This window comes from Gymnoscopelus microlampas, assembly GCF_963454915.1.
Source record: "Gymnoscopelus microlampas genome assembly, chromosome: 4".
NCBI classification, from domain to species: Eukaryota; Metazoa; Chordata; class Actinopteri; order Myctophiformes; family Myctophidae; genus Gymnoscopelus; species Gymnoscopelus microlampas.
In genome coordinates, this window is record NC_139941.1 from 45,569,645 (window position 1) to 45,586,774 (window position 17,130).

Consider the following 17,130-nt stretch of genomic DNA (forward strand, 5'->3'; position numbering starts at 1 on the left):
AAAGAGGGGAATGAAAGATTGAAAAATGAGAGAGAGATAGATGGACAGGTGGAGAGGTGGAGGCATGATGAATGTAGAATGAGAGTGATTGGGGTGAGTGTGTTGAGTGAAAAATGCTGCCTTCCAGCAGGTCAGTCCAGAAAAAAAAACTAAAATGACACGCTGAGGACGGGGGGGGGGGGATGCCAGGTTGAAAGTGGTTAAGACATTCTGCCAGGATACTCTACTCCAGTGGTTCTCAAACCTTTTCATGTCAAGGACCCCCAAAATGATATGTATTTGGCCGCGGACCCCCATCTAAAAATATTTTGTTCCAGGGACCCCCCAGAAGCAAATATTTCAGTTACAAATGTTCGCTTTAAAAAAATATATAAAAAAAATATATAGATTTGCACAAATTTTCAAGATTTTCCAAAAATAGCAGATCTACAAGCTCATAGCGCGGCACTCGGTGCCGCGCTATGAGCTTGTATATCTGCTATTTTTGAATAGCCAAAGTATAAAAGGTCATAATTATTCTGATGCTATATTTACACATTTTTCTGGGTACCCCCTGGAACACCCTCAAGTACCCCTGGGGGTCCCCGGACCCCACTTTCAGAACCAATGCTCTACTCTAGCCTCCTCTTAATATTCAGCTCATGTTTGTTTTTCTTTTCTTCCCAGGATCCTGACCACTGTGGGGGCAGACTTTGACCTGCGGACTCTGAGGGCAGTGAGGGTCCTTCGACCACTGAAGCTGGTCTCTGGGATCCCCAGTAAGTTTCCATTGAAAATCTAGTTCAGGGGTCTTCAACGTTTTCAGGCCAAGGACCCCTTGGCTGAGAGAGAGAGAAAGCAGGGACCCCCAATATATATACTTACTTACTTAATCCTCTTCGTGCTGGATAGCACATAAGGTCTTCACCAATGAACGCCAATGCTGTCTGTCTACTGCCCAGTGCTGCACTTGGCCCCAGGTCCATCCAAGTTCTTTCATCTCTTTCTCCACAGATCTTCTCCAGGTCTCTTTGGGTCGGCCTCTTTTTCTCTTCCCTGGTGGTGTCCATCTCATGGCTACCCTTGGGATGGCACTTGGGTCCATTCTGCACACGTGACCTATCCACATCCATCTTTTGAGCTTGATGACACTTGACAGTGGGGTCAAGCCTGTGCTCCGGTAAAGGTTTTCATTGGAGACGGTCATGGGCCAGAATATCCTTAGTATTCGTCTGAGGCATCTTGTCTGAAACACGTCCAGCTTGTGACAAATGGCCTGTGTCACTTTCCATGACTCTGCCCCATACAGTAGGACCCCAAGGACATTACTCTTGAAAATCCTCAGCTTGGTTTTTGTGCTGATCTTTGATGATCTCCATATGGTCTTCAATATGGCGAAGGCTCCCCTTGCCTTGGAGATCCTGCTCTGTATATCTGCCCCGGAGTCTCCGTCTGTTGTTATCTTACTACCCAGATAGGTGAATTCCTGGACCTCCTCCACAGTATTGTTGTTAATGATGAGGGGTTGGACAGTTTTGGGGTTTAACTTAATCAGTTTTGTTTTGTCTGTGTTGATGTTGAGACCGATCTGTTTGCCAAATGTTACTAAGTCTTCTGTTTTACTTTGAATGTCCTGGTGGCGATGGGCCAACAAGGCAATGTCATCTGCATAATCAATATCTTCAAGAGTCTCTGTGAGTGTCCATGTTATTCCTCTTTTGTTTTCTTTTGTGGTTTCTTTCATGAGCCAGTCAATGCAGAGCGAGAAAAGTAGTGGGGATAGCAGGCAGCCTTGTTTGACTCCGGTTTTGATAATGAATTCCTCTGTGAGGCTGGAACCACATATAACTCTAGCACTAAAGTCTCTATATAGCATCTTAATTATAGAGATGATCTTATCGGGAATCCCATAGTGGCTGAGCATTCTCCATAGTGCTGGTCGATTAATACTGTCGAAGGCTTTAGCAAAGTCAATAAAGTTGGCATAGATGGTAGCGTTCCATTCATTGCTCTGCTCCATTATCTGCCGCAGTGTGAATATATGGTCCATACAGGATCTTCCTTTTCGAAACCCTGCCTGTTCTTTTCGAAGAAGGTGATCAACTGCATCACTTATTCTATTTAAAATAATTCGACTGAGAATTTTGCTGGTGATTGGTAACAACATAATTCCCCTCCAGTTGTTGCAATTTGACAGATCTCCCTTCTTTGGTAGTTTAACGATGAGGCCCGTTTTCCAGGAGAGTGGTGTTAGTTCTGAAGTCCAGATGTCTCTAAGAACTTCAGTGAGGATGGTTGGTGTCAGGTGTTCCTCTACTTTCAGCATTTCCGAGTGGACCTGATCTATGCCTGGTGCTTTTCCGCTCTTCAGTGCCTTTATAGCACTCCTTACCTCCTCGACATTTGGTGGCCCGGTTTCTATGTCCAACATTTCTACCGCTGGTGTAATGTTTGCCTCCGTTTGTGGGTCATCTCCATTTAGTACCCTCTGGAAGTGCTCTTTCCAGCACCGTAGTTTTTCCTCTTCTTTTGTCACCACTTCTCCATTTTGATCTCGGGTTGGTGTATCGGTTGATCGGAATCCATTGGTTAATGCCTTTGTTAACTTATAGAGTGTGCCCATATCCTGTTTTGATGCTGCAGTTTCAGCTTCTTGTGCAATATTTTCTATGTATGTTTTCCTGTCTGCTCTGGCTCTTTTCTTTACCTCTTTGTCTAATGAGCTGTATGACTTTTGTAGCTTAGCCTTCATTCTTTCTGACTTGGTTGTCCCCAATATATATATTGTATAGAATATAATCTTTTCATAGATTTCATAGATAGCTTCATAGACTTGTTTGACAGCACTGTCATCAGTGTTAGATTCATTTTAATGTGTTTTCAGACTTTTAACCACATAAACCGTCCATACTAAGTAAACTTGACCCACTCTGTACTTGGTCTGCTCTTTTTTCCCCCTACTCCAAACCTCTTTGCCGAAAATACTAATAGCAAGATCTACAAGCGCACAACGCCTCGCAGCGCGAGGCGTTGTGTGCTTGTAGATCTGCTATTTTTGGCTAAAGTTCTCCTCAGAATAGGGATGCTTGGTTGAAGTGGTTAATGTAAAAATCACAAAGATTTGGCGGCCCCCCTGTAGTAACTCTGAGGACCCCCTGTTGAAGACCCCTGGTCTAATTAAAAAAAAAACATTTTTATTGACTCTGTATTTTCTTTATACTGTATCTGTTTCATTCACATTATAAGTGTCTTGTGAATTATTATATACTTCTGCAACCGACTGTTGATACCTGCTTAACAATGTAATTGGATATATAATCTGTTACATTAGACCGACATATAATCTGATTACGTTCCTCTTCAAGTACACCCACAATTGTGGCGGCCATAGCTGAGTGGGTAGAGAGGCCGTCTGGGAATCAGGCCCCCGGTTTGCATTCCAGCCCCCCAGCAAGACACTTAACCCCTAACTAACTGCTACCCGGGCCACTGTATTAATCCACTGCATTCTACGTTTGCCTTAATAGGTGGTTCTGTTTTGTCTTTTTCAATCACCGTCAGGTCTGCAAGTGGTGTTGAAGTCCATCATGAAAGCCATGGTGCCTCTGCTTCAGATTGGATTACTGCTCTTCTTTGCTATCCTCATGTTCGCCATCATCGGCCTGGACTTCTACATGGGCAAGTTCCACCGCACCTGCTTCGATACAGACACAGGTAGGTGAGGAGGTTCACTATGTCGGGTGTTGATGTTGTTGCATTGGTGGGAGGGCTTTGCTTTATGCCTCAGTTTCCTCCTGCTGCACTTGCTCCCGATTTATGACCGTGGTTCTAAACCTTCTAAACCTGATCTTTCCTAATGATAAAGTGAAACAGTTCTTTGCCTATTATTTATTATACTGCCTATACTTTTTTAACCACTTTCAACCTGGCTATTGTGTGATCTGCATTTTCAAAAATAGCAGATCTACAAAGCTGCTCGTAGATTTTTTTTTTCTCTTGCTACGTTCGCCTTTCCACAAAGTATTTTCTATTCCATTACAAAAATGATGCAGTAGTGTACTTTATTTGAACCCATTCAAACCAGGAACGCATCTGTTTAACCACTTTATCCATATTTTATACTTTGGCTATTCAAAAATAGCAGATGTACAAGCTCATAGCTATATTTTCATCATTAAATCATGAACATTTTTGCGTATATGAATATATATTTTTTAAAGCTAACATTTTGTAACTCAAATCTTTGCTTCTGGCGGTCCCTGGAACAAAATATTTTACAAATTAAATGAAAACAAGAAATGACAAGTCATAATTTAGCCGCGAGCGGCAGGCTTTTTTTGCCCCAATCTGCCGTTGAGAAATTTAAATGAAAAAAAAAAATGAAAAAAAAAAACGTTTTGAAAAATATATATAATAATATATGTCCTTTTGAATATGATTTGACATTCATATTATTAGCAGCTGTATTGTGTGTGTGTCCCCCCCCAACTACTCAAGTTAAAGTATCAATACTGCAATGTAGAAGAACTCTGCCAAAAAATGGCATACCTCAATATGACATTTTGCGGCTATATTATGACTTTGTCATGTCTTGTTTTTGTATAGTGCTGTAACATGTTATGGCCTAATCACTGTCATTCAAGCATAAATGTCTTAACATTAAAATAAAAATAAGTAACCGGTATAGGACTAGGCTACCTATTGTGGTACAAAACAAGTCCTTCTGCAGTGAATTACAACATTAGGATTGTGCAGAATTCAAGAAGCTTTATTTGTTACTGACTCATAAAGATACAAGCAGCGAAATGTTGTTGGAACTTGTACCACAGATGGTTCTACATATAATTGATATAATGAAGAAAAGAAAATATTAAGCAAGAAAATAAAATGGACAATAATAACTAAATAAAAATAGCCTACAGATATATACAGTTTTAGGAATACTCTGGGACTTGTCTTAGACAGGCATGTCATCAGTGGTGTAAAGTAACTACATGTACTCAAGTACTGTATTTAAGTACAATTTTGAGGTATTTTTCACTTTACTGTGGTATTTCCAGTTTTCAGTACTTGTACTTCTACTCCACTACATCTCAGAGGCAAATATTGTACTTTTGCTCCACTACAATTATTTGAAAACTTGAGTTACTAGTTACTTTGCAGATATAAATTATTACATTATAAAACATACATTAACCACTTTAGCCCTATTTTATACCAAGGCTATTTGAAAATAGCTGATCTACAAGCTCACAAAGTGTCGCATCGCGACACGTTGTGAGCTTGTAGATCTGCTATTTTCAAACATTTGTGTACTTTTACTTTTGGTACTTTAAATACATTTGGATACCAACACTTTTGTACTTTTACTCATGTAAATTTTGAATTGCGGACTTTTACTTGTAACAGAGTACTTCTACATTGCAGTATTAATACTTTTACTCAAGTAAAACATTTGAGTACTTCCACTGCTCCTCAGAGTTAAATCAACACTGAAGCCCTGCGGCTGTTGTAAGTCACAGATGATTAGAAGATTCTCCGCTGGCCGACTTTTTATGACTTAATGACTTTATGACTCTCAGCCTCTCACTCTGTCCTCTCACTATTACGGTTAGCATAGCATGTTGCTAACACATCAACAAAGCAACCACAAACTTTTCGCTGGAGCTGGTGTGTGTGTGTGAGAGAGAGAGAGAGAGAGAGAGAGAGAGAGAAAGAGAGCGTGCGCGCGCGTGTGTGTGTGTGTGTGTGTGTGTGTGTGTGTGTGAGAGAGAGAGAGAGAGAGAGAGAGGGACTTGGGAGAGGGACAGATGGAGACGGAGGGGGGGGGGGTGCTGCGAGGGGAGGCGGGTGCTGTGAATGACGGCCGTCCATTGGCCGTCCATGGGCCGTCCATGGGCTTTAAAGTAGTGTCTCCCCATTGGCTGTAAAGTAGTGAAGGACAGCCAGGACAGCCAATAGACAAATAGGTGTCCCGAAAACATGTCGAAAACATGTCGTGTCGCGAGTGACGATGTCTGAGGCTGTCTGTAGAGCCGCAGCGCTTTCAGCTCACGGCTAAAAATAGCAGATCTACAAGCTCATAGCGCGGCACTTGGTGCTATGAGCTTGTGAGCTTGTATATCTGCTATTTTTTAATAGCCAAATCTTAAAATGACACATATGCGTTCCCGGATTGAATGAGTTAAGAGCATAATGCATGCCCAGTAACTATGTATATGCGTGTGTTTGCGACGTGCGTGTGTGTGTGTGTGTATGTGCGTGCGTGTGTGTGTGTGTGTGTGTGTGTGTGCGTGTGTGTGTCTACAGGCGAGCTGGCAGGAGAATTCCCCTGCGGTCACGATTATCCCGCGAGGACGTGCCCCAACGGTACGGTCTGTCAGGAGTACTGGATCGGACCCAACTACGGCATCACTAACTTTGACAACATCCTCTTTGCCGTCCTCACCGTCTTCCAGTGCATCACCATGGAGGGATGGGTGGAGATCCTCTATGACGTGAGTACTACTTATATAGCATGGATGGAGGGATGGTGGAGAAAGTCCAGTGGTTCCCCACCCTTTTCTGGTCAAATCTCCAAACAGTTTGATGCCGAACCACCCGTCCGACCACTTAACACGGCAGCCGAATGGCTGCCGTGTTAAGTGGTCAGACGGGTGGTTCGTGTGCATTCTCAGGGCGCGTTTATTTGAACGATTAGTCAATCGATTGTGTTCCATCTTGGATCAATGAAACCAACTAACGTAGGATACTTTAAGTTCCTGTTTATTGGTGTCAAAATGAAAACACATCATTTCAATGTTTTAAAGCAGGGGGTCTTCAACGTTTTTCAGGCCGAGGGATGTTAGGGGATATGTGTCTTCCTCCTCAGGGATCCTTTGACATGTAGACTGGCCGTGCTGAGGGACAAACTGAACCGGCAACCTTACGATTCCCACCCGCTATACCCACTCAGCTACGGCTGCCCTTAATCAAATACACACTTGTTTAGTTACTTTCACCCATTAAGACCTGAGGCTTATTCTACAAATGCCTTCTAAATCAGTGGTACTCACACTTTGAAGATTTTTCAAAATAATGTTAAAGATCACACCCAGTGTGAAGTGGGCGGTGTGTGGTCATCACAACATGACTCACTTAAAAAAAAGTATAAATGACTTTTTGAAGTCCATACTGCTATTCATAGGGCTGCACATGTGTCATGTGTTTCGCTAGCCAATCACAGTCCTGAATTTGCAAAGTCAGCCAATCACATTACAGCTAGTGGTGATGACACTAGCTGTAATGTGATTGGCTGACTTTGCAAAAGTATAGATTTGCATTGACTGTGGAAGGGTTAGGGTTGTAGACTGCGTTGTAGACTATTGGCCAATCACGGTGCAGGATTGGTCAGTGTCCAAAACTCACTTATAGGGGGCGGTTACACCGCCCCAAAAAATACAAGCTAAAATGACACATCAGATGCTTTAATCAGTTTAATGGGTTAACTCTCAGAGTTACAAATGGATACATTAACACAGGAGGATGTTTACTGCATAGTGTCAGGGAAATAGTTCTCTTTTTGTTACTTGTTTTTCTTTCACCTCTAGGGAATGATCTCTCAGTGAAAGCATAAGCATGGAATGTTCATTAGATTGCAGCTTAAGCTGAGCAGCGGTTGTCCTGAACGCCCTGCAGAGCTACTCTGCTCTTCACCCTGCTTGGTGTCTCTGCTCCCAGCAGGCCTTTAGGGGATGATTAGAGGCCAGCCTACCGGCCTGCTGATGCTGACACACAAACACATACAAGCATGCATGCATGCAATGCAATGGTGGACAAAGTACAGCAACTCCCCAGTACTTGAGTCAAAGTATAGACACTCCTGCACAAATGTTAACTCAACTGCAGTTAACCCATTCAACCCGGGAACGCATCAGTGTCATTTTAGATGTCTTTGGAACATGTGTGCAAATCTTTGAATATGTAGTTTTTAAAGCAAACATTTGTAAAATATGTTGTTCCAGGGACCCATAGAAGCAAAGATTTGAGTTACAAATGTTTGCTTTAAAATATATATATATTAACCCATTGAGACCTGAAGCTGATTCTACATGTCTCCTAAATCTCAACAGTTTTCTGAAAAACGTATGTTTCTATATCAGTGGTGCTCAATCTTTGTCATTTCAAGGACCCCCAAAATGATGTATTTGGCTGCGGACTCCCATCAAAATATTTTGTTCCAGGGACCCCCAGAAGCAAAGATTTGAGTTAAAAATGTTTGCTTTAAAAATATATATATTCAAAGATTTGCACACATTTTCACGAATTTTCAAAAATAGCAGATCTACAAGCTCATAGCGCGGCACTCTACGAACTTGTAGATCTGCTATTTTTGAATAGCCCAAAGTGTAAAATAATGCTTTTTAGCTCAAATCTAAAAATGACACAGTTCCAGGTCTTAATGGGTTAAAAGAGTTTTTTCCCCCAAAATACCAGATTTATATTACTTTAGTACAGTACACAAGTACAGTAAATGCACTTCGTTACTGCCCCCCACTGCATACAAGCATGCATCCATGTGTGTATTTTGTTGTCTGCTTTTTTTTCCAACAAATCTTGCACGCACACTGATCCATTTCCCAATAGGACCACAATGCTGCTGGTTGGTTTACTCCGAGTATGTAAGAAATCATTGCACATTGACATTTGCATAAGAGTTGCAATTATATCATGCCAGAGAGGCGATTATGCAATTGGATACATTATTAAAAAGCTCTAGTGGGTAGAGAGAGACGTGTGATAGTGTGATTTTTTACTGTAGGCCTCGGAGAGATATGGGAGGAGGGAAAGAGAGAGAGAGCCAGTGATGGAGAGAGAGAGAGAGAGAGAGAGAGAGAGAGAGAGGGGGGGAAGGCAGGGAGGGAGAAAATCGTCGCTGTCCGGTGGAAACCTTGTATTAAAAAAAAAAAAGAGTTACTTTTCAGGAAATGAAAAAAAAAACCTGATCCTGAACGTAGTTCTTATTTTGTCACAAGCTGTTGTTAATACTTATTATTATTTTCAACTTTTCAACTTTTTTTTTCAAAAATAGTAGATCTACAAGTTGTGACAAAATGACAAAATAACAGGGCATTAATCCCCCCCCCCCCCCCCAAAAAAAAAAGAAAAAATCACACCCTGTGTGAAGGAAGCGGTGCCTTTGGGGCGGGGCGTAACTCATTTCAGTTCGTCCCTATTGGTGGTCTGAGTCCACTTACCAAATTTGTACTTGGTAGCATGCTGCAAACTGGAATAATGGCTGTTTAAAGCCCAGCCAATGGGCAGACAGAGGGGGCGGGGCTTAAGTAATTACAGTTTGTCCTTATTGGTGGTTTTAGTCCATGCACAAAATTTGTACTCCGTAGCATGCTGCGAACGTGAGTTATGGCTGTTTAAAGGCCAGCCAATGGGAAGACAGAGGGGGCGGGGCTTCAGCAATTCATGCTGGTCCCTATTGGTGGTCTAAGTCCACATACCAAATTTGGACTTGGTGGCATGCTGCAAACTGGAGTTATAGCTGTTTTAAATCCCGTGCCCTAAACGGGCGGACGGACATAACTTACGCGGGGGGTCCCTGGACCCCGCTTTGATAACTTCAGCAATTCATGCTCGTCCCTATTTGTGGTGTAAGTCCACATACCAAATGTGGACTTGGTGGCATGCTGCAAACTGGAGTTATAGCTGTTTTAAATCCTGTGCCCTAAACGGGCGGACGGACAGAACATACGCGGGGGGTCCCTGGACCCCGCTGTGATAACTTCAGAAATTCATGCTCGTCCCTATTGGTGGTGTAAGTCCACATACCAAATTAGGACTTGGTGGCAGGCTTCAACCTGGAGTTATAGCTGTTTTAAATCCCGTGCCCTAAACGGGCGGACGGACAGAACATACGCGGGGGGTCCCTGGACCCCGCTGTGATAACTTCAGCAATTCATGCTCGTCCCTATTGGTGGTCTAAGTCCACATACCATATTTGGACTTGGTGGCATGCTGCAAACTGGAGTTATAGCTGTGTAAAATCCCGTGCTCATCATCCCGTGCTGATACGGACGGACGGACATACGGACAAAGTCAAGTGTAGAGCGGTTGGCACCGCTAAAAAGTTGAAATATGGATATACAAGGTTTCTGCCCGGCGACAGCAACGAAAATGAAAGAGAGAGGCAGGAAGAGAGAAAGGCAGACGAGGGGGAGGGGGAGAGAGAGAGAGAGAGAGAGAGAGAGGAGAGCACAATGGTTGCTTGCAGTGGATCAATAGTAGTTTGGTTGCCGTGAGCAGGAAACGGCAAAGGGTGGGGTACGCTGCCGATTCCTTTGATGTGGAATAACCCGTTTTAACCGGTAAAAGCATCTGTGTCATTTTAGATTTTTTTGCGTTGGCCATTAAAAAATAACGGATATACAAGCTCATAGATCCGCACTGTAGATCTGCTATTTTTGTGCACATCTTTGAATATATATATATATATATTTTTAAGCAAACATTTGTCAAATATTTTTGTTCCAGGGACCCCCACCCCTCAGAAGCAAAGATTTCAGTCAAAATTGTTCTCTTTAAAAAAAATATATATATTCAAATATTTGCACAAATATTCAAGATTAAAAGAAAATAGCAGCAAGTTCATAGCACGGTGCTATGAACTTGTGTATCTGCTATTTTTTAATAGCCACAGTATAAAATATGGATTAAAGTGGATTAAAGATTTCCCAGTTTGAATGGGTTGAATGCGAGCTAGTAAATCTGCAATTTTTTTACTTTAAAAAAAACGTCTTTAACCCATTAAGACCTGAGGCGATTCTTAAAAAAAATCTAAATCATAACAGTTTTTTGAAAAAAATATAAAAAATATTTTTTCACGATTTTTCAAAAATAGCAGATCTACAAGCTCGTAGCGCGGCACTCGGTGCCGCGCTATGAGCTTGTATATCTGCTATTTTTGAATAGCCAAAGAAATCTAAAATGACACAGACGCGTCCCCGAAGTTCTCACACTTTTAACCCATTAAGACTAATGGGTTAAAAGTGTGAGAACTACTGTTAGAATCAGGCCTCAGGTCTTACTGGGATAATTGTTTCCCCACATCTTTCTTTGTGTGCTGGCACTGGCAGTCTATTTCCTCGTTGCCTGGGGACAGCGTGGCTCGCTCGGTGGCAGACTGTGGACGTGATGTGGAACCTTCCAAGCTGCCCTGAGCTGAGAACACAGCTCCCAAAGCACTCACTCACACAACACAGTGCCTTGACTCTCTGGATGCTGTCCATTTGGAACTGTATGACAAGGCTTCAGGGCATTGAGTTGATGATGTTATCTGACGCGGTGAGAGTGCAATTGACCACAGTATTCGCACGGCAGCCATTTTGCCCCTTACGTCATGTTCAGAGCAAGGCTATTATAGGTTGTTTTAGTAGACGAAAATGACAACATTTTGGCTAAACATTCTAGTTAACTGAAATTAAAATAATTACGAGGCTATATATAACGTATTATGTGTATTATGTGACAAAACGAACTAAAATAAACTCAAATCTGAGAAACTGTCCTTATAGTTTTAGTCATTGTCAATATTGCATACATAAGCCTTTCCATATTTTGGGAAATCTTATCTTCCAATATTTTTAGCTGTGCCAGTTTTAAGCCCACTTGTCAAATATGTACAAAAACACAGAAAATAGCTGATTCGCTCCTCAGAGCTTGCGTTGCCACAAACTCTTGTTAATACTTGTTTCATTGGTTCAATATTAATAAACCCACAGACAGACTTAAAGAAAGAAATGAAAAATATGTTTTTCACACTTTAAGAGCATACCACGCCATATAGTATGCTGTGTACTTTTACATCAAAAGTCCCTTAAAGTCAAATTTGAATTACTTCCTGTAAACGAGGATATACTGCGTGATGACATAGATAGACCGTTACTATTTCATCGTATAGTTTGTTGATTACTTTCGATGCAGTAATGGTATTTTTTCTTCTTTTTTTGCTATTAAAAAGGTCTCAAAAGTGTCACTTCATTGTCAAAAATCACAGGTTGAGAACCACTGTCCTAGAGATAGCCACCTGTTGTGTCTCATCCTCTGCTCGACGCTCCTGATAGGAGATAGCATATGCCGGGCTTTTGGTGCCCGCTGTGCCACGCTGCTTAGCATTGCTTCTAGCCTGGCGCTTGGCAACATGGTGCAGAGCTGCTGGAGGGCAGAGAAGAGGTAGTTGTTAAGATGTCCTGTGCCTGTGTGCTGCTAGCCTTTGGACCAAATCCTACTTGAGCTTTCATTGTGTGCATCCAGTACACCAGTCCTTCTGAACATGGGGTCCTTGGGGGTGGTTCCAGGGGGTCCCCAGCTAAATGATCCATAGTTAGGAACCCGCTGGACCCTTACGGGTACATTTGTTCCATTTCTCTACTCTCAATAACCCTTTAAGACCGGGAACGCATCTGTGTCATTTTCAGATTTCTTTGGCTATTAAGAAAATAGCAGATATACAAGCTCATAGCGCGGCACCGAGTACCGCACTATGAGCTTGTAGATCTGCTATTTTTTGGGAAATCGTGAAAAGTTGTGCAATATATACGTTTTTTAAAGCGAGAAATGTCGCTTTAACTCAAATCTTTGCTTATAATAATATATCACTTGTCGACCACAGGTCATGCATTTCCTCAATAGAATAGCAGGTAGAGTTAGCTAGAAGAACCACCACGCTCACAGTGCGTCGCACTGCGTCCCCGTTTTGAGCCTGTAATGACAGGCCCGATACAGGGACGGCAGGTTAAATGTGGTTAATGCTACAGTATACGGGTCACACAGACAGATGCCGCACCTTTTGCTCCATCAGCACTGGGTATCATCATTTGCATGATGAATAATCCCTATTAGAGCGAGGTGCTGCTAATCCAGAATTAGCCCGAACGGGAGGCCAGCGGCAAGGGGGTTGAGATCCAGTCCTCCGTTCATCATTAGTATTATCGTCGCTGTCGGGTGGAAACCTTGTATGTCCAACACCGTTACTTTCCAATGATTTAGTCACAAGCTCTTGTTTAATACTTTTCATCGGTTACATATTTATCACCCTGGGCAAGACCTGCGATGTTGGTTGTCTAGGAAGTTGACAACCGGAAATGGTTGAATTTTGCGGAAGTACCGCCCAAGGAAATGACGTTGATGCTTTACAAATCTGTTAACATTCTCCGTGAATGAAACGAGTGTTGTGATTGGTCAAAAAATATCGTTTCCAGGGGAAACGGAAATATGTCCACTCAGGACTTCCTAGACACTCGCTGCTTTAGGTCGTGACCAGGCTCTTCTTTTCGCAGATGAGTGAGGCTGGGACCGAGGTTACATATTTATAGATCCCACAGATACACTTAAAGGGATATTTCACTTTCAAATAAAATAAACATTAAAAGAATATATAAAAATGAAATGAAAAAAGTAATGGGAAAAATTACGGCCCCCTCACGCATTAGAAGGACATTATTTTTAATGTTTATTTAGTTTGAAAGTGAAATATCCCTTTAATATACAAGCTCACAACGCATTGCATCGCGACGTGTTTTGCTGCTTTTGCACAAAGTAGGGCATTCATTTAGGGAAAACAAAAAAGTTGGAATATGGAGATTCTGCCTGACAGCAACAATATGCTCTTTTTTTCTGTCTCTCTCTCTCTCTCTCTCCCTCTCTCTCTTACATGTCTCTTTTTCATCTCTCTTCTCCATCCATCTTTCCTCTCGCCCGTTCGTTCTCTCTCTCTCTCTCTGAAGAAAGAACATTTACACTATAGCGCCAGTAATCTGCTGGCATCGTGCTCACAACAACACTAGGCTCTAGGTGGCTGTGTGTGATTGGTCAGCTCTCTGATTGAGCCACAGAAGGAGGAGAGACAACTCTGCCTCATTTCCTGACCGTGACCAGTTCATCACAGAGCATCATCTATCATGGCCCTGATGAGCGCTCATCCATCTCTGACAACCAGGGTGTGTGTGTGTGTGTGTGTGTGTGTGTTTGTATTACTATACTTGCGAGGACCAAGTATAGTAGAATTTGAAGAAATATACATTGTGATGACCGTTTTCCTGGTCCTCACAAGACAAATGGTTGTTTTATAGTTGATAAATAATTTTTTAGAGATAAGTTTACAATTAGAAAAACATTCAGGTTAGGATTAGACATTTAGAGGTTAGGTTTAGGGATTGGAATTAGAGTTAAACATGATTTATACTTAGTTGAGCGCCAGTGTCATGCACCGAAAAATAGCTGATCTATAAGCTCACAACGCGTCGCAGTGCGACGCGTTGTGAGCTTGTAGATCTGCTGTTTTTCGGCTTTAGGCTTACAGTTAAAAATGTCAATAATCTTTTTTAAATGGCATTCATAACATGGCTGTCCTAAAGTGTTGATGTCCTCATAGGTATAGTAATACAAACGTGTGTGTGTGTGTGTGTGTGTGTGTGTGTGTGTGTGCGCGCGCACGCGCATGTTTGTGTGTGTTCTTGTATTACTATTCCTGTGAGGACCAAATATCCCCACAAGTAGAATTTAACCTATTAAGACCTGAGGCCCCATTCTACAAATGTCTTCTAAGTGCTATTTATTTACATTGCTATATCAGTGGTTCTCAAAGTTTTTCATGTCAAGGACCACCCCAAATGTATTTGGCCGCCGACCCCCATCTCAAAATATTTTGTTCCAGGGACCCTCAGAAGCAATGATTTCAGTTAACAATGTTTGCTTTAAAAAATATATATATTCAAAGATTTGCACGCATTTTCAAGATTTTTCAAAAATAGCAGATCTACAAGTTCATAGCACAGTGCTGCACTAGGAGCTTGTATATCTGCTATTTTTGAATAGACAAAGTATGAAATAATGGTTTAAGTAGTTACATAGACGCGTTCCCGGTCTCAATGGGTTAAGAAATAGACATTGTGAGAACAACCTCCTGGTACTCACAAGAGAAATGAGGAAATTAGGAATTAGGAAAAGATGCAGGTTGAGGTTGGGCTTCAGGATTTAGTCATTTAGGGGTCAGGTTTAGGGGTTACGGCTGGCGCTAGGCCTGGCTTATTCTCACTTGCGTAATACAATAGTAATACAAAACCTGTGCGTGCGTGCGTGTGACTCATTGTACAGGGGGATGGAGGGTGGAGGGCAGACAGTCAATTTCTCATTAGGAGACACCTAAGACCCTATTAGTCATAGGTTGTTTAGTGTGTGTGTGTGTGTGTGTGTGTGTGTGTGTGTGTGTGTGTGTGTGTGTGTGTGTGTGTGTGTGTGTGTGTGTGTGTGTGTGCGTGCGTGCGTGCGTGCGTGCGTGCGTGCGTGCGTGCGTGCGTGCGTGCGTGCGTGCGTGCGTGCGTGGGTATGTGTGTGTGTGTGTTTGTTGGGGGAGATGCATGTGTCTGTGGAATATGGATTTCACATCAAGTCAAGACTACGGTATTTGATGTGATATGATAGAATAGAATCTAATAAAATAAAACAACGCGGTTGCAGCATTAGCTCCATGTAATTCTTCAAAAAGAAACTCAGCCAAGAGACTGACGGCTTAAAACAGACATTTTTGACAGCCTTTCATTCATATTCATTCATAATCATGTAAAACATACAGACGTAAACCTGGATATGGAGTTTATTTAAACTGTTTCTTCATGGTTGCTGGCATCGTGGGACATAAATGGTAGAGACGGCTGTCAAAGTGAACGAAAAAACAACAGCAAGAAATAAAACAAATCGTTGCTGTCGGGGCAGAAACCTCTTATCTCCATATTCTATCTTTAATAATTGGTCACCGCTGTGCCAAATACAGCCTAGTGGCCCTCTCCCTTCAGTCAGCTCAGCCTCTGTCAAGTGACATCTTAGACACTTTGGTGACAATTCAGAATAACCTGCAACAGCGCAAGTCGAGGGCTGTCAAGTGTAGATGGGATTGTGTAGTGTAGTGTCGTGTAAAGTACCGGTAGTCACTATTTTTGAAAGATTTTGACAATGTTTATACATTTCGTCTATAATGATACGCCCAAAACAGGGAGGCCATGTTGAAAGTGGTTAAGCTTGTCTGTTGGTTTTATAAAAAACGTATTAACAATAGCTTTTGACTAGATAATAACTATACATTGGGTCCATTGGAAGGTCATTTCTTTCCATTTGGTGAAAAATGTACAGTTTTGGCAGCGACAAGCCTGGCATGGCCAGACTAAAATCACTGAGGGCTTATTTCTTTTTTTGCACTGGCAGATTTGTCTGGTTTCCAGGATAGATAGCGACGGTATGAGACTGCAGACATGGTTCAGATGATAGTTTGGTTATGTGAGTGGACTTCGAGTTTTCAGCTTCTAGGATATATTATATATTGTGACCCTGTTCCAATGCTTGGAGTGGATTGTCTGGGCAAGGCAGAGTATTGTGTATAGTGTATCGTCGTGGGGTGATGTTCCCCGGTGGTGACATATGCTATCCATTCACCTGTAAACGTTAAGGCACAGTGCCAGGCGCTATCAGGTGGCACAGCAAAACACAATGTTTACAGGCCTGGTTGAGCAAGGCGCAAACATAGTGCATTTTTACAGCATCTGAGTTAAATGAACCCTGAGGATGTTGCAGTGCAGAGCTACATTCCTCCTCTGGTTGTGCTCAGTGGTGGAAAGTAACTAAGTACATTTACTTAAGTACTGTACTTAAGTACAATTTTGAGGTATTTGTACTTTACTTGAGTATTTCCAATTTCCAATACTTTTACTTCTACTCCACTACATCTCAGAGGCAAATATTGTACTTTTACTCCACTACATTTACTTGAAAACTTTAGTTACTAGTTACTTTTCAGATATACATTATGATATAATGAAACATACACTAACCACTTTAAACCTATTTTATACTTAGGCTATTTGAAAATAGCAGATCTACAAGCTCACAACGCGTCGCATCGCGACGCGTTGTGAGCTTGTAGATCGGCTATTTTCAAATATTTAGTACTTTTACTTTTGGTACTTTAAGTACATTTTGATGCCAATACTTTTTGTACTACTTACTCAAGTAAATGTTTAATTCTGGACTTTTACTTGTAACAGAGTATTTTTATATTGCAGTATTGGTACTTTTACTTAAGTAAAGAATTTTAGTACTTTTTCCACCACT

The 17,130-nt window shown here is 41.8% G+C and overlaps 1 protein-coding gene across 1 annotated transcript in view; it reads left to right on the forward strand.

Moving 5' to 3' along the window:
• Positions 1–17,130, forward strand: part of cacna1ba (calcium channel, voltage-dependent, N type, alpha 1B subunit, a) — a gene marked incomplete at its 3' end in the record, with an annotated part of 165,251 nt that overhangs the window by 44,028 nt on the left and 104,093 nt on the right. The window contains 3 exon segments of the mRNA XM_084056021.1: positions 667–758; positions 3,541–3,693; positions 6,289–6,476. Coding sequence (XP_083912147.1) covers positions 667–758; positions 3,541–3,693; positions 6,289–6,476 — 433 coding nt within the window.